Source organism: Harpia harpyja, chromosome 5 (genome assembly GCF_026419915.1).
Source record: "Harpia harpyja isolate bHarHar1 chromosome 5, bHarHar1 primary haplotype, whole genome shotgun sequence".
In the NCBI taxonomy this organism is placed as follows: domain Eukaryota; kingdom Metazoa; phylum Chordata; class Aves; order Accipitriformes; family Accipitridae; genus Harpia; species Harpia harpyja.
Window position 1 is genome coordinate 57703837 of NC_068944.1, and position 26241 is coordinate 57730077.

Here is a 26241-nt window from a genome sequence, read left to right on the forward strand (position 1 = left end):
TACCAACCTAGTAAGAGTTTGTTTCTCATTCAAGCTCATACATCACTGTATGCCATGAATATAGCAGGAACTACAAGTCTGCTTTCCACTGTCAAATTAAAAATAACAGTAATTAGCATATGCTTTCTGTGTCTGTCTTAAAATTTGAAAGTCTTTCTGTGCCTATTTGGCCCATGGGTTCCACAGAAGTACAGGTTATACTGTTTCTATACACGGGACAATAAACTCACTGTATAGGCGTTTTTGTGTTGACCTCATTTCTCTCTTAAATATTCCCCAGTAACGATTGCTTGAAAAGAAGGGCTATCACATGTGTAAATGCAACTTTAAACAACATTCTAGGTTTCCGAGGCAAAACCTGTCTAGACATGGTACCAGAATCGTGCTTCTAAGAATACAATTCTCTCTCAAATGGGAAATCAGATAAATTGATCAAATCAGATTTTTTTTTTTAACCGGAATCCTATCCTACAAAAGACAGTGTTAGTTACATTGGGAAAAAACTCACATTTTCAGAAAAAGAAGGTTTTTGAAATTAACACATTATGCTCCTGCTCTGGTGACCCCACTTCATAAGCGTTTGAGTTATGGGTGTGTGTCTCTCCATAAAGCCAGAACACAAAACAGTATTGTAGGTGAGTTCACCAGTATGGTTGGCATAGGTTTGCTTAGGGTGTAGCAAAAGAAACACTTGAACACACCAATAAATGCTTGGCTGTGCAGCTGGCAGGGACAAAATGTATAAACTCCTTTAAAGACAGGGAAGGGAGATGTAGCAGCAGCTCTAGAACAGTGACAGTTCTCCTGAATCAGCATTTTTCTGTACCTGACCCGTTCCAGGAAGGGAAAAACAAAAAATCAAATTCAGCATCTGCTATCAGAATTCTGTGCATTGCTAAGCACAACAGAGATCTTCCTAACACATGAAACTAGAGAATTCGGATTCATCTCCTGTGACCTAACAGAGGAAGAATGTAGAAAATGTGCTTAAAGGCCACTGTTCATTGCTTTTACTTTATAGGTTAGCTGATACCTTCTAAAGATAAATATTAAGAAATACCATCCCCAAACTCACCTACTTTTAAGAACCTACTGAGCTGCTGCCACATTATAATTGTAGTTATTATTTTATTATTGCCCCATTTTCTAAAAAGAATTTTCCAGTTCTTATAACAAAATTCCTTTGAAAGAGAAACTGCAATGACAACTTTCAGGCAGGAAGCCCAGTATAATGTTTATTGGTTACTTTTGTTCCATGTTGGTTCTTGAGAAGTTGATTGTGGATTGATTGTTGGACCCAGAATGCACTGCTTTGATGGGGACAGCAGGGTCATTTTCATTTGCTTTTATCTACAGAGAAGAAAAAGACAATATGATATAATCTTTCAACAGAAAATCTCTGCTTTGCAATTTGTCACTCAGAGAGGTAATAATGGAGAAAGAGTGCTAGGAGCTAGAAAGAATGATTATTGCTCCCTCACGCTATTGCAGCTTTAGCCTTTAGTCCTCTCTATACAAAAGCTTTCTCCCTTATGACAAAGGAAAACAAATAGGATGCTGCACTCTGTTGCTGCTACTGATGCCCGGGATGAGGTTCACTGTCAGGTAGCTTTAAAGGAATAATACAATGAAATGTGCAAAAGCTAACTTCACCCTCCCACCATTGCAGGTTTGTTCCTATCCTCATATTAATTAGCACTAAGAACAGACCCATTTTATATGAGGTGCGAACTGGGGCTTTACATCCATCTGTTGGGAAATCATTTCTCAAACTAGCTGATCTCATTGTTGGTACACATATGCACCCAAAAACTCAGCCTGGATTTTGTCATGCTTACTGCCACCCACTGTCCCCCTGACCCACGTTAATCAACTCGCTGTAGTAGACAACATTTCAGCTGCAGTTGGCATACAGCAGCATCATGTCTCAATTGTGCTTGCTGAAGATCTTACCTAGTTCTTTTACTTTTTCCTGAAGCATTTCTTCTGTCTGTTAAACTGTTAAAGAGTGAGGTGGTGTCACCTAGTCGTTCTCCCCAGCTGCCAACAGAAAACTAACCCAGAAAAAGGAAGCTAATTGTTTTCCACTGGCTTAGCAAGTAAATCAGCTCACAGAAAGATCTACTGAGCACCAGGGCATATACAGGTGAGGGAGTGTCAATAACCAAGCTACACACTGTGGACACCGGAGAGGAAGGAAGGGGAGATGCTTGGTGTTATTCCCCTGTTACCAGCACTGAGCCTTACAACAGCTCAGCCATCCATTAGACCACTGCTGGCATTGACTGCAGCACCTCTACTGCATGAAGACAGCTGTTGTCTTTGCAAAACAGATCTCATCAGCTTAACCCAAACAGCACAATTGGTGGAGAGTTATTGTCTGTAACACAGGGACATTACAAAATTTAATTTTTCACATCAAGCTGATTTTGTTTGTTTGTTTGTTTTCTGTAAATCTGCAAGCCAAACATTTATGTTTTGTTTGTACTCCTGGTGCTAACTGAACTCAGGTTTTCTATGGGCCTTCATACCCATGTCTCAGTCTAGCAGTTAAACTCCATTTGCTTCTCTCAACCTGACTTTTTAAATGAGGCTCCAATCAGAAAGAGGTCCTCCATACCTGGGCTGCTACACATTTTCATCAACTTTAAAGATACCGAGACAACTCGGCTTCTGAGAGGGCTTATTTCAGACAAGCCTGTCACAAGCTAGATGGCCTGCTACACTTTTGTTTTCTTGAAGTTTCCGAGAAGCATTAAGTAAAGTAGTTTTCACTAATCAAAAGAGACAGTTACCTGCAAGAGCCAAAACTGGGGAATGAGCCTATTATTTTGGTGTGATGGATGTCGCTGAGACCACATCTGTATATGGTGCTCTCTTAACAGGAACAGGCTGGCAGACCTGCAGTAAAATATTTCAAATCTTTCATTGTTATTTGTCTTCCCCTTGCAATTGCTAATTGGACACAATGAAAATAGCAGTCCTGTGATAACCCAGCTTTGTATGTTATGCATCCCAACACTTTCATCAAACCTCTCTCTTGAAAAGATCCCTTACACTGGGATTAAACTGTTCAGTTCTCAGCTTTCATCAGGAGCTGGGTGGCTCAATCTCTTCAGCAATGTAACAAAGCAATTCTAAACCCATTTTTTTAAAGAAGCAACTGAGCATCTTCCACCTCATTTTTTTGATGCTTCTCCCTTCCTTAGTCCAAACAGATCTTGGAGTGGCAAAACCCCAGAGATTATGGCACAAATAATCAGGATATGCTAAAACACAAGCACAAATCAATTAATCTGGTTGCTTCTGTGTATTTTTTTAATCTCAGTTCAGCTACTTCAGGATATCCCAGGAGAGAACAGGTACAGAGAAAACACACCTGAGCTGCTCTCCAGAACAGCTGACTCACTGCATGTTCAAGCTACAAGCTTGTTCTTTGTTAAAGTAATCACATTTTCCAGTGATGCTCTTAATACAGGTAAGAGAGGTTAATGAACATCAGTGAAACAAAGTGAATCCTGGCTTGTGTGGGTATCTACCATCCACTATCCCAGCTGCTGGCTACAGGAGGTTGAGCTGGTTGAAAAATCACTTCTGAAGTCATGCTGCACTTGATGTTTTGGTTAAGAGAAAGTTCTCTCTAGCTTTGATGGGAAATGGAAACCACCATGTTCATGGAAGTCTTTCAGAATTCTGTAATTATCAAATTTCTTATAAATTGTAGTTTAGTTTTGATACTAATCTTCCTCTAACATGGCATATAAGGCTTTAGCAGAGATGCCAGGATTTGCAGTCACTAAAACTCAGCTATGCTTCAGGAAGCACCTAATTATCATCTAATAAGCGCAACATGTTCTCTTACATGAAAAGGAATGCCCCAAGTTTTTGCTGGTGCAATGCTAGTACAAATCTGTTTTCAATAGCTAGTTTCGATTACTATTACCTGACATTTATTTTGCATTAAAAGGCAAAGGGATCAACACTGTACAACAAAGAAAGTGCTGTAATAGTAAGCAGCCCTCATTAACAAAGTACCTAATATCTTCAGTGATGTCCAATGGATTAAATAGACTCACAGGCACACACAACTTTGTGTATGATATATATCCCACTGAAGATAGACCCAAAGGACTATGATTTCTAAGAGGAACACTGCAAAGAGATTCTATCTAATTAAAAATGCAGAATGAGTCTACTGTAGGAAAGCAGTTCTCACTACTTAGTCTGTGAGACCATCTTATCTGCAGCTGGCCACAGAATTGCATGACTTTTGGAGCAATTATTTCAATTCAGTTACATGTTCAGTGGAAAGGGAAGATCTTTTATCTGGACAAATTCACAGTTAGGACTACTGGCTCGCTTTTCTACTAGTCTGGGAAGTCCAGGCATAGATTATTTCATTTGCCCTTCCTTTCCCCCAGAAACATTAACCTTCATTCACATTGAAAAGGTGAATAGAATATATAAAATTTGTGGACAGATTTAAATGAGGAATCTGGTTTCAAAATAAAAAGCAAAGTAAAAACAGCATAGATGCTAACATAATGCAAGTGAAAAATCTCCCTAGTTTATCTAATTTACACTGACTTGTACTGGTACCAAAAAAAAAAAAAAAGGTGTTCCTTTATGTTTGGAAAACCCCCAAATGCAATAATCTGTTTTCTGTTCTTAGCCCCCAGGGAAAAACTGTGTGCTCACGTGGGGACTTCCCTGCCTATCCGCTATATTATATGTATCAACTTGCAGACAGCCCACCAGCTCCTGTGAAAGTGTGGTGTTTGGAGGAAAGCCTCACTCAGCCACTTTTACATGCCTTTCTCAGTCCATCAAGACAACAGCAGGAAGAAATATACAGAATTATACTGGAAGCATTTCAATGGGCCATATCTTACATGGATCCTAGTTCTGATTCAACTTTTAGATCCTGCAGTGAATCCCACTGATTCAGGCTGTGATTTTAAAATACAGTTTATCTGGGTGCTTTTGAAAATCCTACTCACAATAAGTAACACTAAGGACGCAAAAGCATTCTTCATGAATGCTTCCATGGTAAATAAGCACTGAAAATTCAATCTTCATGTATTTTGCAATATTTCTCTTAAAAAAAAAAAAAAAAAGAACAAGAGCTTGAACAGAACTATCTTGGTCCAGCAGTGCACTTTGCACATGTTCAGTTCTTAACACATTCTTGCTGGAACACAGCGAAGTGTTCAACATTCTACAAGGCTTAGCTCCAAATATCTGATCCATGAAAGATTTAGAAAATTATTGATTTCTTCCTCAGTGTAAGATTTCCTCCTGCATATGATGTGAAGCCTTTCTGATTTTCAGTGAAATCAGTGATGAAATGTAGCAGTTAGATTACTTATGAGCAAAACTTTGCCCACTTTTATTGCAAGTGGGACGTGTTTATTTTAAAAAGTACCCAGGCTTAGTCTATGAGCTGTACAGACTACTCTATGAGCAGGAACTAGTCTATGATATTTTTCTGTAAGATAAAGAGCAATAAAAATTGAGTCTTTAGTTTCATTTCCTCCCACCTTGGCAGATTTTGATTAGTAAGGGAAATTACCATTGAATCCCCAAACCTCTCTTCCCAAGAGCTAGTTATCCTCATGTTGTACAAAGCATTACAGAGATTTATTATTTTAATTAACCTGCTCCCGCTGCCTGACTCGTTTGTAGACATATGGAGGGAATGGTGGACGGGAGACATATTTGCCTTCTCCTGCTGTGACATTGAAAGCTCCACCTTCATAAACTACTTTGCCTCTTGAAATTGTTGCAACTGGGACTCCATGGCAGACCATTCCTTCAAATATATTGAAATTGTTGGCCTGGTGATGTGTCTTTGCAGATATTGTCCTGTGTTTACAAAACAAAACAACGCCAAAAATTACTATGATCCTTGCATTTTGCTTCATTATAAATTTTTGAGAAATTGATAAAGGAAGAAAATTTAGCAGCATTATTAAACTATGACACTGTACAGTACATCATGGAACAGCTGTAAAAATAGGATAGAGCAATAACATTTCATTGAACAGTAATTGCATTTCAAAAGAATGAAAAGGGAGAGTAAAGGACAGAACTTTGCAGCCTTGAAATGCAAAATTTTCCACTAGGAAGAGATTAGTGGAAAAAAAAATCAGGTTGTAATATTTTATTTGAATAACATGATTTCATTCTGCCTTGTCAAACAAATATCTGTGCACAATAAGGTCAGAAAAAGCTCTGACCTTTTAGCTAGAATGACTTGCAATTTCAAGTTTGAAAAGTATGGCTGCAATGTTTCAAAGATTGAGACTCACAGATAACACAAAGACTATTTCACTGGAAAGTCAGTAGATGGTAATGAATTTTGGTAAATCTTAATGTGAGTTGGATTGATCCAGTGACTGACAGCCCAAATATCTTGATGCTACTAAATAATAAGGACAATGTCACACTTCTACATACCTTTCCTCCAAGGGTATTAAGCAAATTACAATTTTAGACCTCAACAGTACTCATTTGAGCTATGGTGTTATTGCTTTGTTTATGCACAGACCTCATTCTTTATGATCACAATTCTTCTAGCCAATTTCTCCAACCCTAACTGGCTACATCAAAGGCAGAGCCAATGCTAGAGCTGACATTAGCATCTGGAAGTCCAGGCTGTGTATACTTCCTTTATTATCTACTTTCCCTACTGATCTACTTACTATCTACTGTATCTAAAATGGGTCACAAGATTTTGAATTTTAGTTAATTATTGTATTAACTTCCTGTTTCCAATCTACAGGGTTTTTTTTTTAATAACTTGGAGCATTTACATTTTTATTGGCATCTGTAATTTCTGAAAGGAAGGAAGCTTCATGCTTTTGGCTAGCAGTCAGAATTTTGCAGAATAGATGCTCACACAATCAAAAACCTATCATGCATATATAGCATTAACATTATTCCAGAGACTACATCTTTTGAAAAAGAATTATCAAAGTCAAAAGTAATATGAAATATTAATAGATTAAAATATTGATCTGTTTGGAGAAGAATTTTCTAAAACTTTAGTTAACATCCTTATCAAAATGAGAAAACCACAACAAAATCTGTATCTTTCTTGAAGTATAGCCATTTTCAAAAGTAATCACTTATACAGAGGAAAAAAGAATTTGTGGAAGGAGACTTAGCTTTCCTTTCATATTGTCCTGTTGAACTAAGAGAAATGGTTCTACTAAGGTCTACATTTAAATCTTGGTGGCAACTGACTTTCCAAAGGCTGTATATATATAGAAATACTCTCTATGACCAGTCTGCCCTAAGAATAAAAACTTTTCCTTATTCAGCACACCTTGGACAGAAAACTTATGCATGCCTGCTCACCAGTATCAGCATCATCTTACAGATTCACAGTGGAAAGAGTGACCAATAGAGGTCAGACCTCTCTTGTATTCACTGGTCCTATGAATACTGTCAAACAACTTTATCCCTGCGTGTTACAATAGCCCTACAAAGAGTTTGTGAACATATTCCTCTAGCTTATTGCATTATCCTGATGGGTCCAACGCTAGAACAGTAAGTAAGAACAACTGTAATATAATTATCTTTAGCATTCTCTGGGTATACATCATGTCTATTTGCACAATAGCACTGGGACATGAAAAGAAAAATGGAAAAGGTAATTTGAGCAAACGAACAGAAAAATAAGCAAGATACTTCAACTCAACATGGGAGCTGTTTAAATGTGCTAGAGTAGGATCACTAGAGGTAAACACACCTCAGAGGTAAGTATGTCCTTCAGAAAGATACAAAATGAATGGAAGTTAGCACAGATAAACCTCACAATATGACAAAACATATTTCCCAGAGCTTGTCTCAACAGCAAACTTGTATAGAACTCATTTATAACTCTTCTGTTGAAAAAAGCCTTAGGTCACGCTGCCCTTTCTAAAGGTGAAGCGCATTCTCCCTGATGGATATCACCAAAATTCATCTGTGATTCAACCCTTTGATGTTATCAATGGCAGTGAAAGTTTCAGGTAGCAAGTGAACAACCAATTAACACAGCACTAGATGGTATGCTTGGATCTGAAGCTCACAACTCAGCAACCTTATGCAACGGACTGTTTACTGCTGTATCAGCCATTTCAGTAGCAGGCAGCTTGCTGGGAATCGTAGTGAAATTCCACTATTTACTCCGAATGTCTGAACACTATTGACCACTCAGCTAATAGCAAGAATGGCTGTAGCCTACTTATAATCCAAGAAACCAAGACTGCCACCATAGTGAAGTGTAACATAACAGCTGTCTCCGGCATCCTAAGTGATGCCTGATGTAAAGGATTACTCAACATGAGAGCAGATTCTGACTCCAGGCTTCAAAAACCTGTATTGGATTTCTTTTATAAAATTTGTAAAATTCTCTAATTCTAGTTATAAATTACAGTGGCTCTTGTTTCAGGCAACCCTTTCTCAAACAGAGACTGAGATCAGAATGTAAAACTTCAACATGTAAAAGAACATTCTCCTCTGCAAAGAGGATACTGTAAAGACATCAGGCCCTGTTTTGTTCCTACGTACATCAGTGTTTCCATGTAATTCACTTCAGCTGCTTTTGATACACCTGTCTTGCAAAGACGTTTTAGGCTGTCAGTATAAAAATCGACATTCCTCTAGTACCAAAGAGGAAGACATGCTTCTGAAATTGTTTTTTTTCAATGCAGTGCTTCTGTCCAACTAATTTACAGCTAAAATAGGAATTATTTTAGTCTAAATGCAATTATCAGATTTTTTCTGACTGTGTGAGGATTCAGTGACTAGTAATCCTGTATTTATTTATGCTCTATGTGAGAAAGGACTTTACAGCCACTCCTAGAATATTATATCTAAATAAACTACAAACTGAAGTTTGAAATTTAGAAAAGAGCATCAGATTAGACTAACGCAGCAAGCTGTTGGGTGAAATTCAAGACTGTACAGGTGGTCAGCTGAAAAGTTATGCCCTGAAGGTTTGTTAAGGAGTTAGAGGTACCAGTTTTCATTTCAAGTCAAACACAACCCAGGACCATCAAAAACATGTCTATGCCTCAGAGCCTGAAATACTAAATAGTGAGTTACAGTCAGGCAGGAGGGGGAACTGGATGAAGGGAAACCATTAGACATTAGAATGATCTTCTACCCCTCATAATGCATAGGACATGAAGCTACATCAGCCCAGTGAAGGTGGATGTGTTGGACTGGAGTGAGCTCTAGAACCTAAACTTTGCTGTGAGCATTATCACTTTAATTTTCAAAGTGGGCATAAGAAAATGAAGAATTTAATTACTTTCAATGGAAAGTGGATGCATCCCTCAGTTTTCTTAAAAAAATTCCAGGTACAGGAATACGAAGGAATTCTGTAGTTGACAGCCCTTAGGTAAGAACAGCTGCTCAACATCTCAGTAAAAGGAGGACACCTATTCTATAATTATTTAATTAATTAATTTAAAATATAGTAATGAAGGCAGTTAACATGACCCGAGTCCATTGTTGAAGAGAAAACAACTGCTTCATTGACAGCTGCCATAGAAAACCAGCTTATGTAAGAGTGAATATTTGAGCTGTAAGCAACTTCTCTCAGTGCTTACAGTGCAGTATCTCTAAGCTTTTTGGAGCTGGGGGTAGGTGAGAAATGCCAGTTTACTGAGGATAGTATCAGCCTTTGCGATCTGCCTCTTCACATCACTTTCAGATGCCTTTGAACTCTCCATATTGTTAACCCGCTTTTCTAAAATCTAGAAAAAAATAAATAGAACATTCATCTTTCTGTGCTGTCCTGAGCCACCACTCATTTATAATGATAATTAAGTTGAACTTTGTTAATGTTAAAGAGTCAGTTTTATTAGAAAGAAAGCAAAGGAGGGGAAAAACAGAGAGGAAAAAGAAGAAAGAGAAAGTCTTAAAATCTATGTGCAAAAATGCTAGCTGTAAGCCTATAATGTGGATTAAAAACCCCATGGCCTATTTTATATTAAGGAATTGCAATAACTGCACATGTAAATATATGCAGGCAACTATTTGTAAAGTTGTATTCCTAGCCTCTTAAAAAATATCTTTAAATAAGCATTGCCTTTCAGTAGTCATATGAAGTGAGGAGATTTGTGGATAACAGATGCAAGAAGAGGTAGGAAGTTAATGTTTGTGAGCTCCAAGTAGAAGTGACTTACCTGAGGGATCGGGTCTTTATTTCATGCAATCATATCTCCTAAAATTCATCGTTTTAAGATGGGTAGAGAATGGCAACAAAATTATTTTTCTGATTATGGTAAGTAACTCATTTGTCAACAATACCACCAGTCTGGTCCTATCAATCACTCCAAGCTGATATGGGATGGAAGTGAAAATTGTCAAACTGTATAATGGGCAGGAGGGAAACAGGAATGAGAAATTAAGCTTGCAGAAAAGCATAAAAAGAGAGGAAAATACAAATTAGTCTATTCAATGACTAAAGAAGATCTGGAAGCGATTACCAGGGAGAAAAAGGCAAGGTTATATAAGGAGAAAATAAGAAAGATTTAATTTTTTTTTTTGTAACATTTCTAAGATTCAGTTCTCTAAAGAGAGCAGCTGACATTTCGTGAGACAGCAAGTTACTAGGGAAACGTACATCATGCTCTCTCACAGGGGCTTATTTTGTTACAGTTCACAGAAACACAGAGTCATTGAGGTTGGAAAGCATCTCTGGAGATCACCTGTTCCAAGCCCTCTGCTCTGATCAGGGTCAGCCAAAGTAGGTTTTTCAGGCCTGTGTCCAGTCGGGTTTTAAGTACCTCCAAAGATGGAGACTCCACAATCTCTTTGGGCAGCCTGTGCCAGTGTTTGATCACCCTCACAGCAAAAAAAAGCTATTTATTATGTTTAAAGGGAATTTCCTGTGTTTTAATTTGTGCCTGTTGTTTCTTTCTCCATGTCCCCCTAATTTGAGATAACAGGCCTCTGACAGGAACTCTAATTCTAGTGAATTAGTGTACATTCATGCATGCACATGCTTGTACTTGTGAAAAAGCATATGGGGTTATTGAAAATGCTAGAACATACTTGTCCTATGCATACATATTTGTATGCCACATTATTTCATTTTGCCTCATTGTGTCTAGATGCAGTTATCCATATACTCAGTATTCAAAATTATGCTCATTCATCAAAAGAGTAAGACAGTTGCAGCATTATTTATTCTAATCATCTGCTAACATCTTGGTTTCTTCCTCTTTCATGTTATGAAAAATTACAGGCAATTGCTTGGCAAAGAGTGCTTAAATGTTGTAACTTGTCCCCACTTAAGCCTGTGAGGCTAAAGACTTGACTACAAATGAGACAGACATAGGCTGCAGACTTTGGTTCTAACAAATGCAAAAGATTTATCCACGAACATATCCACACACAAACAAAGGCACTGAGGGAACATATACCAGCAGACTGGGGCACTCTGACTTCTCACTGATTTGCATCCAGTGACTGTTTCCCATAAAATGCATAAACAACACTGGAAACAGGAGCTAGAAACCACGTCTTCCCTAGTCATGTCATAGCACGTAGATTACAGAGTAACATGTCCTTTTCCTCCCTCTCCTCCTCCCCTCAGGACTCCTGCATTCCCTGCTAACCAGGGACCCTGCTCCAGCAGCTGTGCACTTGGGACTGCACCCATCACTGTTGTGCTCAGGGTTGAGCCCAGCTCCATTGGCACACATGGGGCACGCGCTGGGCCCGCCAAAGAGGGCCACTCCAGTGGAGCCCAAGGAGGATGGGGTGAGAGACTGCCACCTGCACAGCCAGCTCTGCCTCCGCATTCAAAAAGTACCTAACTTTTAGTCTGTCTTTGGTAACTGGAAAAAAAACGTGGGTAAGGCTTCCCAGACTGCACGTTGTTATAGTGAAGTGCCTGGACTTAGAAAGTTAAACTCCATTTGAGACGGGTTTTTTATCTCTATGGGTGTTTGATCTTGCCTTTGGGGCCTGAGCCAGGGCTTATTTGCAAGGCTCCGATAGGCTATAGTGAGTTTATTGAGCCCTAATATCTTCCAGGAGCTGAATGTCTCTTATGAGATCTTTAGCACCTTCTGCCCCTACTTTACAAGGGATGCTCAGCTCTTTCCACAGGCTGAATTGGGTACTGCTGTATTTAGATTCCTTGCTGAGCATTTCTGAAACAAGCCCTAGAGATTTTGTATTCTTGCTTGCTTTCAAATAGCTAAAGGCATCAGCTACAGAGGATGCTGACTTGCTGACAGGTGACATTCCCTTCTCCTTGCTTACTTTGCCCTCTCCTTCCGGAACAGTCTTTACAGTTGCTTCTGTTTCACAGACTTGGGGCTGTTATATTATTTGGGTGCAGCTGAAAGAAGTCAGTGAAGATTCTTGATGAAAACACAGATTAAAATAAGATGGTACAGTGTGTACACATTTGCTGCCTACATGCTTTTTTCCAAGGAGTTCTCACAAAACAATCCTGTGTGCACAGGCTGTACTTGGGATGCTGAGGGTGTTGAGGTCTGCAAGATGATGTTTAGTAGCACATGGCTGCAATAAACCAACAGGTCCCTTTGGTATTTGTGTGTTCTTTAATGAATATGCAATGAGTATAAGGAAGCTAAGAAACAGACCTAACCTGGCAGAACTCACAACCAGTCTTTTCTAATGCAGTTTCTGAAGAATTTGTACATTTAATGTGTTTCTTCCCAATACTCCTTGCTTTCATGCAGACCTGCTAAATACAGTATTTGGAAGCCTTTAAGTACAGTAGCAAATCTGATTACTGTTCATATAATATTGTCTGCAGAAATTACCAGAAAATGCTACAGAAATAGGCCAGTCAATGAAGATGACCTATAGAAGGAAAGCCTCAGCTAAAGTGGCAGAGTGCTGGAAGTGGAAACTTGAATTGCAATTGCTCCCAGCTTGCAGAGCTGTCATGTTGAATTCACTAGGTTCTTGCAACCTAGAAGGAGAAAATCCTGAATTCTCAGGGAGCACCCGACATGTTGCTATTTTGCAATGATGTGGGAGGGGAAATGCAGCTGAGTTTGTAGGGATGTAAGTTTTTGTATTTTTTGAGAGCTTCACTACCTTTCAGAATGACTTCAGAATCTTCCCTATAGAATTCCTCTGACACATTGTGATACTACTAGTTCCTCTCAGCGATATTTCAGCAATTGCCTAACTCTTTATGCTAGTATCAGCCGGTGTTCTAAGACTACAGCAACACAGCATCAAATCAGAACTGGAAAATTGCACTTTCCTCTCTTACAAGATTTAGATTTACAAACAAGAAAAAATGTCATGCTCAAAAGAGGAAGGACTTTGCAAGAAAGAGGAACAAGCCTATTGTGAAATTGAAAATCACTCCCCAGAGTCAACAAAAGCACATGAGGCTCCACCTTGTGTAATATCTTAAATGGCTGAAGTCCATTAGCTAGATCCTTTTCTTCTGCTGTGCTGTTTGTGCCCTCTTCAGGATTTGTAGTGAAATGAATAGACAAGCACTAGTGAGATTTATTTATACTTACTCATGTAGTTCACACAATTGTACCTGCAGAGAGGCTTGTTCCCAGCAAAGCCAAAGGGATAAACAATGGGAACAATACCAGATCAGGAAAAAAAGTATTGGCTGAACTTAAAATCAGCTTGCTCAGTAACAAAATACAGTTTAATGTTTGAAAAAATATTTGAAGAAAAACTGCACCTTTACAGCTGCAGTGGGCAAAAAGGCAATGAGAGCGCTCAGGAGAGAGGGAAAGGAGGAAGAAGGAATGTTTGGGAGGCACAAGGATAAATAATTTCACGAGCTGACAAAGCACCTTGAGAACAATGTCAGAACTCTGCTATTCTTCTAGATTCATTTGTCCCCAGGCAGAGCAGAAGTGAGCTCAGAAAAGAATCCTTCAGGTTTTTTTTTTAGTCAGAGTTCATAGCTCCACCATCCTGAAATAGCTCATTGCTAGTATCTCAAAATATGCTTGCTCAACATCCCAGAAGGCATAATGCACATGAAAATCTCTCTGACCCAGCGCTGGGCAGGCCTCTATGTTTATTGGGGTTGACACTCCTAAAACTTCTTTTGCTGCTGTTGCCATTTTTTTGTGGGACTTCTGAATAGCAACCTCCATGTCCTCAGGCTTTGCAGCTTAAAACACAGAATGCTTTTCCTCTAACTCTCACACATTTTTCATACTCAAGAATATACTGAAATTAGTGAGAATTGCATTATCAAAAATTCACAAACTAGAAGATTGATCAGGAAAATTTTGGTTGTGTAAGGTATATCTAGGATTTGGGCTTTTCTTCCTCCATTTGGCTTCCAAAATCAGATTTGCCCAGTTATGTTTTGAAACTTTTCTCTACTATGAGGAGAGTCTTCAACTCTTTTTTTAAAAAATGAAGGCTGAAAATCTAATGCCATCTGAGTTACAACAGCTCAGGCTTTAGGAACACCAAACACGGTGGTACCTTAATGAAAGCTGGCCATACTGTCATCATGCCCAACACCCCACAAAGCTCATCTAGGGTTAGTGATTGCTATCTTCTGTGGATTTACTATTTGGATGACACTGATGAAGAGATTTCAAGGAGGGTCAACATGTGCCTTCAGGGCAGTTGTACGCTCACACTGCTCACTAGAGCTGAGCCCAAGACAAAAGCACCATCCCAGCACACCACCTGATCTGCTGCTGCTGCTATGTGCAGGGCTGGATGTGATCAGATGCAAGACTCAGCTGTTAGAAGTGCCTGCAGATTGAAGCTAACCTGCTCTGCACTTGAACAGTGGAGATGCACTCGCACAGCCCATAGGCATCTCAGCTGAGAAAGACAACTCCCCAGGTGAGCTGGCTCTGTCACAGACGGCCGGCTGACCCCTTCCAGGCAGTTCAAACAAGACCAGGATGGGCACAAAAGCCAGACACTGCATGCTCTTTGTAGCAAAAATGTAGCATGCCATCAAGTCATGCAGGTTGAGACGTAAGCCCACCTGTTGTTGTTGTGACTATTCTAGCAGACTTACTGTGCACAAAATCAGAAAACTCCTTAAATGCACAGCTTGAGCTTCAGAACTAAGCTCATTCCTGCCTCTACCACTATACTTGCTCTATCAGCTAGGGAGAAGACATTAGGAGGGCAAGACATCACACTTTCACCACCCATCCTGACCACCTTTGAATATGTTTGAAGTAGCTCTAAGTTCAAAACACAAGCTTGCAATGGGTCATTCTGCAGGAGCGCAGGCTCCTCTCCCTTCTCTTTGCAGTGGGAGGAAGCTAAACATACTCTAGCACTTAACAGAGTTACTCTAAGATCCCAAAGTGGTTATTTTTACTCTTAGGACACCAAGCCCTGGTAGCATAACGTACAGACCTTGTTATTTTTGCACTTGGTCATCAATCTAGGAGAATTTTTTTAAGTCCATCTAGAGATCAAAGATCTCTGCTTACATACACTATCCTAGGAGACAAATAACCTGTAAATAATTCACATGAAGTGCTGTTGAAAAACACCAAAACCTCACCCCAAAGGCTTTGAGATATTTCTTCCTGCAGAGAGGCTGGATGGGAGGAAATAACTACCCATACATACCTTGTAGCTTTGGGATCCCAAATCACAATGTCAGCATCAGAACCCACAGCAATTCTCCCCTTCTTCGGGTAAAGGTTAAAGATTTTTGCTGCATTTGTGCTGGTAACAGCTACAAATCTGTTTTCATCCATTTTTCCACTGTACTGCAGAAGAGTACACAAAAGCAAACTCATTACTTCTTTAAACAAGGAATGAAAAAAATGTTCTTGTTGTTGAAAAGGCTAGGATGAATGACAGCTCTCTGCCAACATCACATCAATTTTTTTTTTAATGTCATAGTGAAGAGTTTAAAAGAAATAAAAATAACTATTTGTCTCAGATGCACATATTGCAATTTACATTCACTGAATACGATAACTTTATCCTACTTTATCCCATAGCAAAGGGAGAAAAAGACAACTTTAAAGCCAAACTCTCTGTGAATCCAATCCCAAGTCAACTGAAATAAAATTTTTTAGCTGGCTTTGAGTCTGTAGTTCTGCTCAACAGTTTCCTCAGGAGACATAACAGCTCTCAAGTATCTAGGTTTTGGAAAATAGTGAGACAGTATTAAGGAGAGCTTAGAACATGATAAAGGAGAGGCAAGGCACGATGAGTGATACAGGAAAGGTGATTTGCAAGTATCTTCAGCAATAACACAGAAGATAGCACAGTTCAGTAAACATTTGAGATCAAGTAGTATAAAAAGCACATTTGCTGATGTGACACATCAGCAAAATGGCAAACAATAATGGATACACATGTGTCTTCAGACTGTCCACTGCTACGTAACTAATTTAATCTAGCGTCCATGACTGTTGTTTGCTCAGAAAGCCAGCTACACTGGCCATAATATTGTGCATAGATCAGTCTAGAAATCAGAATGTCACAAAAACATGTTTGTATGGTGGCCTGTCAGCAGTCATCTGAGAAGAAAAGCATAACAAAAGTGGTGAACACTGCTCTTCTAAATAATGGTGTGTGGGAAGGGAGGGAAGTTTTCCAGACAAACTCTCACAGCCGTGTAATATTTTACAAGTAAGAAAAGGGAGGATATTACTGATTGAAGAACCTTTTGAAAAATCATCTTGCCCAACAGGATACACTGTTCAAAAGCAGCACTGATGTACATATTCAAGTCTCACTTTCATACTAACCACAAGCTAGATTATCTTCCAGTTTACACCATAAATAATCACACTAGAACTATGCCACAGGTGAATATAGGCAGAAGTCCACTTTGTACTTTTGACAAATAAATACGCTCTGCAGTGCATTATCGACAAGACTTCACTACTGCAAGAGAATTTAATATTAATTAGAAAGTTGAACTAGAGCCTCTGGAACTTAACAGTATTGTATTAGCCAGAACAATCATAACACCCAGTAAACAGCAGATCCCTCACCAGACTGCCTCACAGCCCCCCTCATGAGACTACTCCATATCCAAAAAGCCTGGCCACTAGCTTTCATATTTATATTTGTTTAGAGCCTGAAGGGCATTGTCTTAAGAAGCACCAAGCATTCTTGTGATGGCCCTGAGAATCTGAAGTCAACGGAACTTGAAAGTGCTCATCTCATCACATCACAGGACTGAGCCATACATTAGAGAAGCATTTCTTATCTCTAGCTTGTTTCCTCTGGCTGAAAACACAAATTAGAAGTTGACAGGCACACAACCAGTGCGGAAGCTCCTCCAACAGCTAAATTAGAGAGAGATCAAAGAGGAAAAAATACCGAACTGACCAAATCGAAACTGTGGGTATCTCTTTCCTTTTACTTTCCTTTCATCCGTTGAAAAAAATGCTGCAAGTAAATGTACTGCACACTACTGTGGAAACAATAGCAGTCCTTTGCTGCTAAATGATGAAAATTGTTCTCTAGTGCTATTTTTTAAGCACTAACAATCTTCTACTATCTCCCAGGACCATAAAGTGAGAGTTAGTAAGGGCTCTGTTATGGTATTTGATCAAAGGAGTTATCATATGTTAAATACACTTGATAAAACTGGAGAGTTGATACTGCTGAGAGATTATACTTCATTGGAGAAATCAATTACCTTTATGTTCAGACATCTTGATATACTTACAACGCCTTTTTCCCATATAACTGACATTCTGTCTTCTACACCATTCACTCCATTAGGGATTTTTGTGAAGTCATCCTTCCCCAGAGCTTTCTGGCATATGTCAAAGGTGCAATTGTCAGTCCCTGTCACAGATAGGTCATCACTATGGAGAAACAAAGTTCATTACGAATCAGAGCATGTACCAGACAGTGCCACATAGGAAAATCTGTTGCAAGACTGGGTAGATCCAGCCATCCCTTCTGCAAGGAAAAACTGATATGCCCTGCCAGCCTGTCTTCAGTCCCATCCTCCAAGAGCAGCTCCACAGTAACAGCCAGTTCCCCTGTGAAGCAGTTTCCTCTTCAGAAACCCCTCAGAAGAAACTAAGCACCAAAAATAACACCTTTACTTTGGATACGTCAAAGGTGTCCCACAAATGGAAGACTGTCCCACTTTGCTCAGAGCAAGGGGCTTGGTTGCATCCTCACTTAGAGCATTTTTAGACTGTGTCACTCCATATACTCTGTGAAATCACAGACCTGCACAACCATCAGCCAGTGTTCAGGCATACCTTCACAGGCTCTTTGGTCAAATTCAACCCTTTTGTGGAGTTAAGCTTTATTGGTAATGAAATACCAGCAAACCACACATTTTGTTAACTGCAGGTATCTGAAGGATACTTCTGTTCCTACTTCCTTCTGAAGGAGATGTTATGAAGTGGACAACTTATATTTACTTTCAGAAGTGAGCAGCTTTAGTTTTTATGCAGTATCCAAATTGCACATGAAAAAGGCAGCTGACAACAAAACCCAGAACCCCTAGCTGTGACCCACTTTTTACACATTTCCCACCAACTTACAGCCTTATTGTCCCCCTGGTCATGTTTCAATATTTGCTGCAGTATTAGCAAGGCAAGGCTTATTGATTAAAATCAAATGGGGACAGAAGGGCACAAGAATTCAGAGAAAAAAAATCTGAACACTTTCTAATTTCTGTAACAAAAAGTGTTTTTCATCTATGGTTTCACCTTCCATTTCTCATTCCTGATAATGTAACATGCTGTACTTAGAAAATCTCCAGGGCATCAACCTGCTATTATATACTCCAGACAGAATTTGCTGTGTATTTGGGCATTAGCTGTCACTGTTTGTTCATCTGCTTACTTGGCTAGTAAATTCATGAGGAAACCAGGAGTAGATGGATCTGGTCTCAGTGGAGGTCCCATGACATATGCTGCAGCATGAGCCCAGTCTTTATTCCAGTAGTTGGTGCCATCGGTGCCAAGACTAGCAGCAATAGGCTCCCCATAAACCACCTTTCCTGAAAAATGTAAAGCAATAGTATCATCATCAAACAACGTAAAAATGCTTATCTTGCATTTTCTCTGTTCTGGATCTTTTTGGTGGCGATGGACTTAAATTTGAATGAGTGTTTCAAATTAAACACCAACATATGGAAGGACATAATAAACTAAGCTATAACACAGCATCTCTGTTCTGAATATTCTGCTGGTGATGTCCCAATATATTTCCTCATAAGAACTTTGCTTGGGCAAGTTTTTTAATTAAATTGTTGACAGATATATTATAATGGGTTTTACACATTGTTTACCACGCATGTGATTGAGATTTCAAAAGGAGCACAGTCCTCAGCTGCATTAATTATGTTCAAGACCCATATATTTCTTGGTAGCACCTGTTTGGTGCTCTGAAATTATTGACTGTGTAACAATGTAAGTTAATATATACAGCATACAGGCTTTGCAAGGTGGTGCTTTTAATTGTCAGGCTATGATTCTTCCAGGAAGAACAATATGGCACCAGACATAAACTAAAGAGTGTAAAAATATTTCCCAAATCAAAAACTCTAAGTAATTTAATTTTAAAAGTTATTTCCCAAATTTTAATCTTTAATTCTTTGCTGCACAGTATTCTAGATTCCTCAGAAGAGGACACCAACCCAGACCGGCTGCTAGCCTTTGGATAGAGCTAACATATTTTAACTATTTTTTCCTCCTAGGAAACACGGGTTTGACACTCATCAGAACAAGTGGGGAGATGAAACAAGATGAGGAGGCAGTCCAGCCACTTTGCAGTTCTGTAGGTGACAGGTGGTAATGCCCCTGACTGTGATGGTCACCAAAGAACCAGAGCGAGCTGGGACCTCACACACCCACTCATAGGCTGCTTGGTGCTGGTTAAAGGCAGCCTCTGCCGGATCCCAGCAAGAGCCTTCGCCCTCCCCTGTTCCCTACAGACAGTGGGTATCTTGCTATGGATCCCAGATTTCACTCCAGGCACAATTTTTATTAGAACTATCACTGCATTACCCCAGCAAGGGTTCAGCTGATAATTGCTTGGTGATAAAGAAAGTAACCTTTCTCTGGCTTTCTGCATGTCAGTCAGTCATACATTCACAGTACTGTTGGAAAACAACAAAGCAAACCTTTGCAGATTTCTCTCTGTACATTAGATTCTGGTACTTCTGTGAGCTACTGGATTATAACTGCTACACTAGCATAGGTAGCTACTGAGGAGCTCGATTCTTTTCAAAATATGTTTCCCACTGCAGTAGTGCCATTCCTTAAATCTTCTGTGCTAGACTTGCAAAAAGGCTTCATACTGTTTAAAACCCATAGTTCTACAGTTATTTCTACAAGGTTTCAAGACTTGCTCTGACATTACTGTACTGTACATTTACTACAAGTACTACATAGTATAACTTCTTCCACAACCTAAAGACTCCCTATTAGCATTATTAATTTGCTATAACCACCTCAGCATGACCTGACATGCTGAACATGCTTGTCTCATATTGACGCTTTGGCTTGGAGCATTCTAAGCTCCCAGTCCCGCTTATCTACATATATATTACAGATTTACACTTGGGCTCAGAGGGAGACCACCACCATTTTTTGGACTTGAAATCATGACTTCAGTAGTTATTTTCTGGGCTTTGCATCTTATTTTAAAAACTTAAAGCACTTAATATGAGGCCATCCATGGAAGTGATATGACCACTTGGTGAATGGGAAGGTTTGAGTCAGATTAGTGTTTTCCTAATTCAGAGCTGTTGCAGGAGTCATGGGGATCTTGGCCTTCCCTGTGCAACTCCAAACACAGTATTTGAGGGCAGGCTGCCACAAACCTACATAAACACAGAAAAAGTCCTGCATATATATAACCAATCTATCTCCTATATTTACCTATTAGGCTTTTCACAGATTTTTCATGAGCAAAGTCAATAGAAGGGGCGAGGGGGGGGAAGTGTGGTGTGGTGTGTGTCTTTCCTACTGTATCTAAAAAAGCTAAAGAAACTTCCACTCAAAGTAAACCTGAACTATGAATCATTAGGACATAGCTATAAATGATAAAAGTTAAAATGGTAGGAAAGAAGTAAATGTTTAGCTTCCATAAATAATTTTCTTATCTCGGTTTCACAACATAAAAATGAAAAGAAGTCTCCAAGCTCACAGTCGTATATGCTGAGTTGATTCTAACTCATGTACCACAGCTGATGACAGTATTTCTGCACTCAGAATTTGACCTGAGCAGCTCCCCTTGATCCCAGGAGTGGGAAGGAGTACAAGCCATTTCCTCAAGTGATTTTGAGTCTGAACAGTGCAGCTTCAATGGACTACATCTGGACACTTCTGCTGACTATGCAATTTCTTGCATTTCATTTGGACTGTGACTAGGCAGACTGAAGGGTACAATAATATTAAGATACTGCTTTAATCCAAATAGCAAGGAAATTCTGCATTAAGGCTCTTTTAGCTCAATTGGCAACAAGGAAATTCTGCATTAAGGTTCTTCTAGCTCGATTGGCTTCTGCCTATAGACATAAAAGTGGAGCAATACGGTAATAAGTCAGATCTTTCCATTTGTTATGTTTTCCTACATTCAGTAAAAACAGTAAGCAGAAAGTGTTCTGCTGTTTAGTCTTTCTGACATCTCTGAGCTGCTGGGAAATAGCTGTGTATTTGGTGACTTCTTCATCAGATGGCCAAACTGGCTGGCAAGAGCTATTTTCACACAAATTACTTTATAACAAAGAAGAACATGCAATTGCAATTCATTTTACCACCTGTCAGAACTCAAAAAGAGTTATAATCTTGAGAAACACCGACTAACATTTACAGGATTAAAAAACTGGTCTCTGTGTGCTTATTCTAGTAAAAGTTTTAGAAGCACTTAAAATAAGGTCATATGGGGCAAAGATACTCACTGACCAGCTATGATCTCAAAGAAGCAGAACTGCAAGGCACTGTTTATTGAATCAGACATAGTATTGCATCAATTAGGCTATCTACAGGCTGGACCTGAGCTATCCTGCTTAAGCCAGCTAAAAAGTTGGCATTTTTAGTTGCACTCCTGTGCTCAGAATCAGCTTGAGAGTCTGTATACCCACAGCTACGGACATGCCCAAAAGCAGACCTAACCCGTGACTGATGGTAGGAGGTTTGAAAGTCTAAGCAAGCTTCTCGTAATGTGACCAAGTACATATTTTTTGTATGCACTTTTTTAAAAGGGAGAAACCTTTTTAAAAAATTGACTTTTTAGTAAGATTCTGCTCTCCAGTTCTGATCTGCATTAGAAAGTCTTATTTCCTTAGCTGTAACAGCACAGTTAAATGAGCAAAGGGACATGGTCTCTAGCCTTTAGTACACTTAGAATGAAAGCAATTTTAAGTGGGAGCCAGTATAAATCATATACCCCTAAATTGCATTTTATTACCCTTGCTTCCTCATAGGTGTTACTGGCTGAAGGAATGGGTGACAGGGCCATATTAGTTTTCCCCAGTAAGTTCACATGAGGTGGTCCTAACAAGGAGAGGGAGCTGCACTGCCTGACACCAGCACTCTACAGCCTTGTCATCTCATTGTAGGTAAGTCTTTACACAATAGCAGAAAGAGGATCCTTTTTGTCTTCCCACTCAAGGCAACAAGACTGTCATGCACACAGAGATTTCAGACTGCCCTTCTGTGGAAGCAGACAGTTCCTCTACCTATTCTAGCAAGATTCAGGATCATGTTTTGCACATGGATGAAGAAACAGCCTACTGAGATGAGCAAGAACAGTTCTCACAGAGTGGTACTGTCTTTGACCCCCTCAAGTGGAGAAATGGTGAACCATTGCTTTTGGCAAACAGGCTGGTGGGTCTTAAAAAAAGAACAGGATGGGGGCATGAATTAACCTGTCCCTCTCCAACACAGTCACAACGTGGAAATCTTGGATTTCCTGTTGAATATTCAGCAGCACTGTAGATGTTACTGATGTACATGAAAAACATGCTGCTACAATCTGGAGGTTTCCTTCAGTGAGTGGTGTTGCTGGAGATCAGAGCAGACATAGATGGTGGACTTTGGCACGAAGGGGAGAAGGAAAGACAGTCACTCGTGATTCCCCTGAAGTTTGCTTATTGTAGTATAAGAACTAGTACCCCTTTACAGTGTGTATGACTGATTTTAGCCTTTAAGGTCTGAGCCGTAACTCACTGAAGACAACAGAATTATGCCTACTATCTTCAGCAAACTGTATCAGGCCTTTGGTCTCTAGCTCTAATATTATTTTTCACCTGTATAGCTAAATGAGGGACAAAGAAGAATTGGGCTCTGACTTCCATTTTTGAGTAGGAAAATCACCATCCCACAGAATCTGAGAAGCAATGCTTCAATCGTGGTATCGCACTGTCACCCAGAAAATAGATTACGCTCACTGAAGATCAGTCTCTCCCCTTCTGAGGTCAGTGATGTAATAGGAAGGCATATCAATCTTCCTCTGACATGGCAGGGATGAATATGCACCCACACACTGTACTTCACACTAAATACTTGGAAAGGAATACGAAAAACTTCCAAATTGTAAATATCAGGAAGCTAGCATCAAGAGATGGAAAAATAATCTTGAAAAGATGAATAAACTGCATTAGAGTTTCAAATAATTTCAAATGCTTGAGAGCCTTCCAGTATTTGAGAGTTTACACAGCTTTCACATCAGAGTGGTTTTAACCTGTCCAAGTTGAATATCTTTCAGCAAAATATTTGGGCATTACTATGTCATTCATACAATACTTTGCAAATTTATTTTTTTGTCTGGAACTCCTTGTTTTGTATTACCACTTTTAATTGGAGAATGGAAAAGTAACTTTTACTGAAACTAATGACAATGAATTTCTAATCGCCAGAATTTATACAGATTAGTCTCATTAAAAACTATAATTGTTGTAACTATCTATGTGGTACACTAGCTATCTTTTGAAATTTCTTAATCAATCCTAGATTTCTGTTTCCTAAACAGTATACTTCCATGCAAATAGAAATTAATTATAGAGAGATGTTATACGTTGCTGTGCACAAAGGCAAGCATTGATGATTCTGACTACTTCAATGCAGGAAGCTATAAAATCCAATTTGCACCACAATAAGCATAAGTTGTACCAATTTCTTCTTTTTACACATCAAAGAAGCATACATGTATCAAGTCAGTTATCAAACTGGCACTGCAGACTATTCTTACAACACATGCCTAACAATATTTTACAGTATTTACTATCAGCATAGAATTTTTTACTTGAATAGTATGTTATAAAACACAACCTCCTATCTTAGCTCTTTTATGTTCACAGACAGTGTTTCATCTTTAATTTGGGTACTTTAACTGTTGTTACGGCTTCTTGTAGTTAATGCTGACACCACACCTGTGAACGTACAAATAACAGTACGCTGATGCATATAATCCACATTACCAGCAGCACTGTCATCTAGTGGAGGAATCTAATATAGCACAATACCAAAAGATGTGCAGTAAAAAATATTTTGGTAGATTCTTTTATAAACTTGAATTACTGATAAGTCTTACTAGAAGTCATAATCAATACATATTGCACATAAACATATCCATTTATGTTAGCACAATGATATCATGCTGGTTTTGATTGCACTTCCGTCAAGCACTCATACTCTGCATTTTGATATTAATAATCTACACCCCCTGTGTAAGCATCATCTAAAATCAAGAAATAAGGAAACTGAGGTCTGTATGCAATTCATGTTAGGTCAGATGAACACAAGCTGAGATGTAAAAAGATAATGAGGACAGATATTCCATAGTTTTAGGCCCTCCAAATCATGGGCTTCGGCCCTGCTCCTTCCACCCATATAATGTCTCCTCACAGCACTGTGGTTCCACAGGCTGCTCTGGATGAACTTACAGATGAGGAGGTGAAACATCCTGAATCCCTACAGCCTTCAGGCTGCTTCTAGCCTGCCCAATAGATGGTCAAAAGGGTCAGGCTGCCTTGGCTGATGAGAACTATTTATGAACTCTGCAGTCCATGACCTCAGAAACCTCCCCCTGGAGGGAATTGAGGCTTTCAGACAGTGTCATCATCACCATGATTTCTAAGTGCCCAGTGAATAGGAGTCCTGGTCATGTCATGGCACCGTTTGTAAAGACAAGGTGTGGTCTCTGTTGTAGAATTTCTCATTTAAACAGCTGGTAAAGGCTTGCAGACTCTAACTCAAGGGAGGGGAATAGCAGAGTATACATTGTCTTGGACTGGTCAGATCATTTTTAATGCAATAATGCTGTCCTGGCCATCACTTTGATCTTGGAGCTACAGTACAAAGGAGAAAAAAGTTTGCTCTGGGGAGAAAGGAAAGTCTCAATCCTAGCTGCTGTTCTTCCACGCTGCTTAGCTCCCCTTGGGCCCCACAACACACACACACAGTTTAGACATCCCACTCCAAGAAATTCACCCATGTTCTGAGGGTTATGGCACCCACGACAAGTAGGACACTGATGCTAAGTTTGGTTTTCCGTGGCCCTTCCTCCAATGCCATTGCCCAAGCATAAAAGAATTAGGACTTTTACCTTCTCTTCGTGCATTACTTATCACCCTTGCTGCAGATTTACTCATTACATGGACTACAAAAAGGGGGCAGTTTACAGCATTTGCTATGGTAATTGCTCTTTGCGTAGCTTCAGCTTCCACTTCTTCAGGACGACAAAGCTCATGTCCCTCAGGACCAGTTATTCCCATTGCCAGCATCTTCTTTGCACCCTGAACACCACACAAAAACATGTAAGAGTCAGCTGAAGTGCAACCATGGTGTTGTGAACATGCTGCCAGCCAAATGGATCCTAAAGCAGCCACTGCAGCTATTTTGAGGAAAAAAAACAAGGCAGTTATGTTTTTTTCAAGAGAAGTTATTGTTGTTTTATCTGAAATCCAATATATTTCTCAATAAACACAGGTCTCAGAATACCTAAGTGACTTCAGAGAACACACTCCACTGGCTTGCAGGGATAAATCACTGCTTTTGAAAACCCTATCCCTCTCTCAATATCTACTCGTAAATGATTGCAGCCAGTAACTGAGATGACAGTACTAACCCCTCATGGGGAAAAAAAAAAAGAGATCCTTACTAATCACAAAGATACACATCCAGAGCCTCTGAATGAGGCTCCAAGGTTTTAAGAGGCATAAGATTTTGTCCCTGCTATATTCCAGGAACTTATGCTTTGCTGATGTGAGATTACTTAGCAATAAATTCATTTCTATTATGGGACCTGGGGCAGAGTCAAAGCACTATTGACTAGAATAGC

General features: G+C 39.4%; 1 protein-coding gene across 1 annotated transcript in view; it reads right to left on the reverse strand.

The window, feature by feature from the left end:
• Positions 1 to 1214: 1214 nt before the first annotated feature.
• DPYS (dihydropyrimidinase) overlaps positions 1215 to 26241 on the reverse strand; it is a 32416-nt gene continuing 7389 nt past the window's right edge. The window contains exons 4-10 of the mRNA XM_052788346.1: positions 25507 to 25696; positions 18796 to 18952; positions 17654 to 17795; positions 15586 to 15728; positions 5658 to 5865; positions 2796 to 2901; positions 1215 to 1350 (exon numbers count right to left, since the gene is read on the reverse strand). Coding sequence (XP_052644306.1) covers positions 2827 to 2901; positions 5658 to 5865; positions 15586 to 15728; positions 17654 to 17795; positions 18796 to 18952; positions 25507 to 25696 — 915 coding nt within the window. The 3' untranslated portion in view covers positions 1215 to 1350; positions 2796 to 2826. The remainder of the gene's footprint in view (positions 1351 to 2795; positions 2902 to 5657; positions 5866 to 15585; positions 15729 to 17653; positions 17796 to 18795; positions 18953 to 25506; positions 25697 to 26241) is intronic.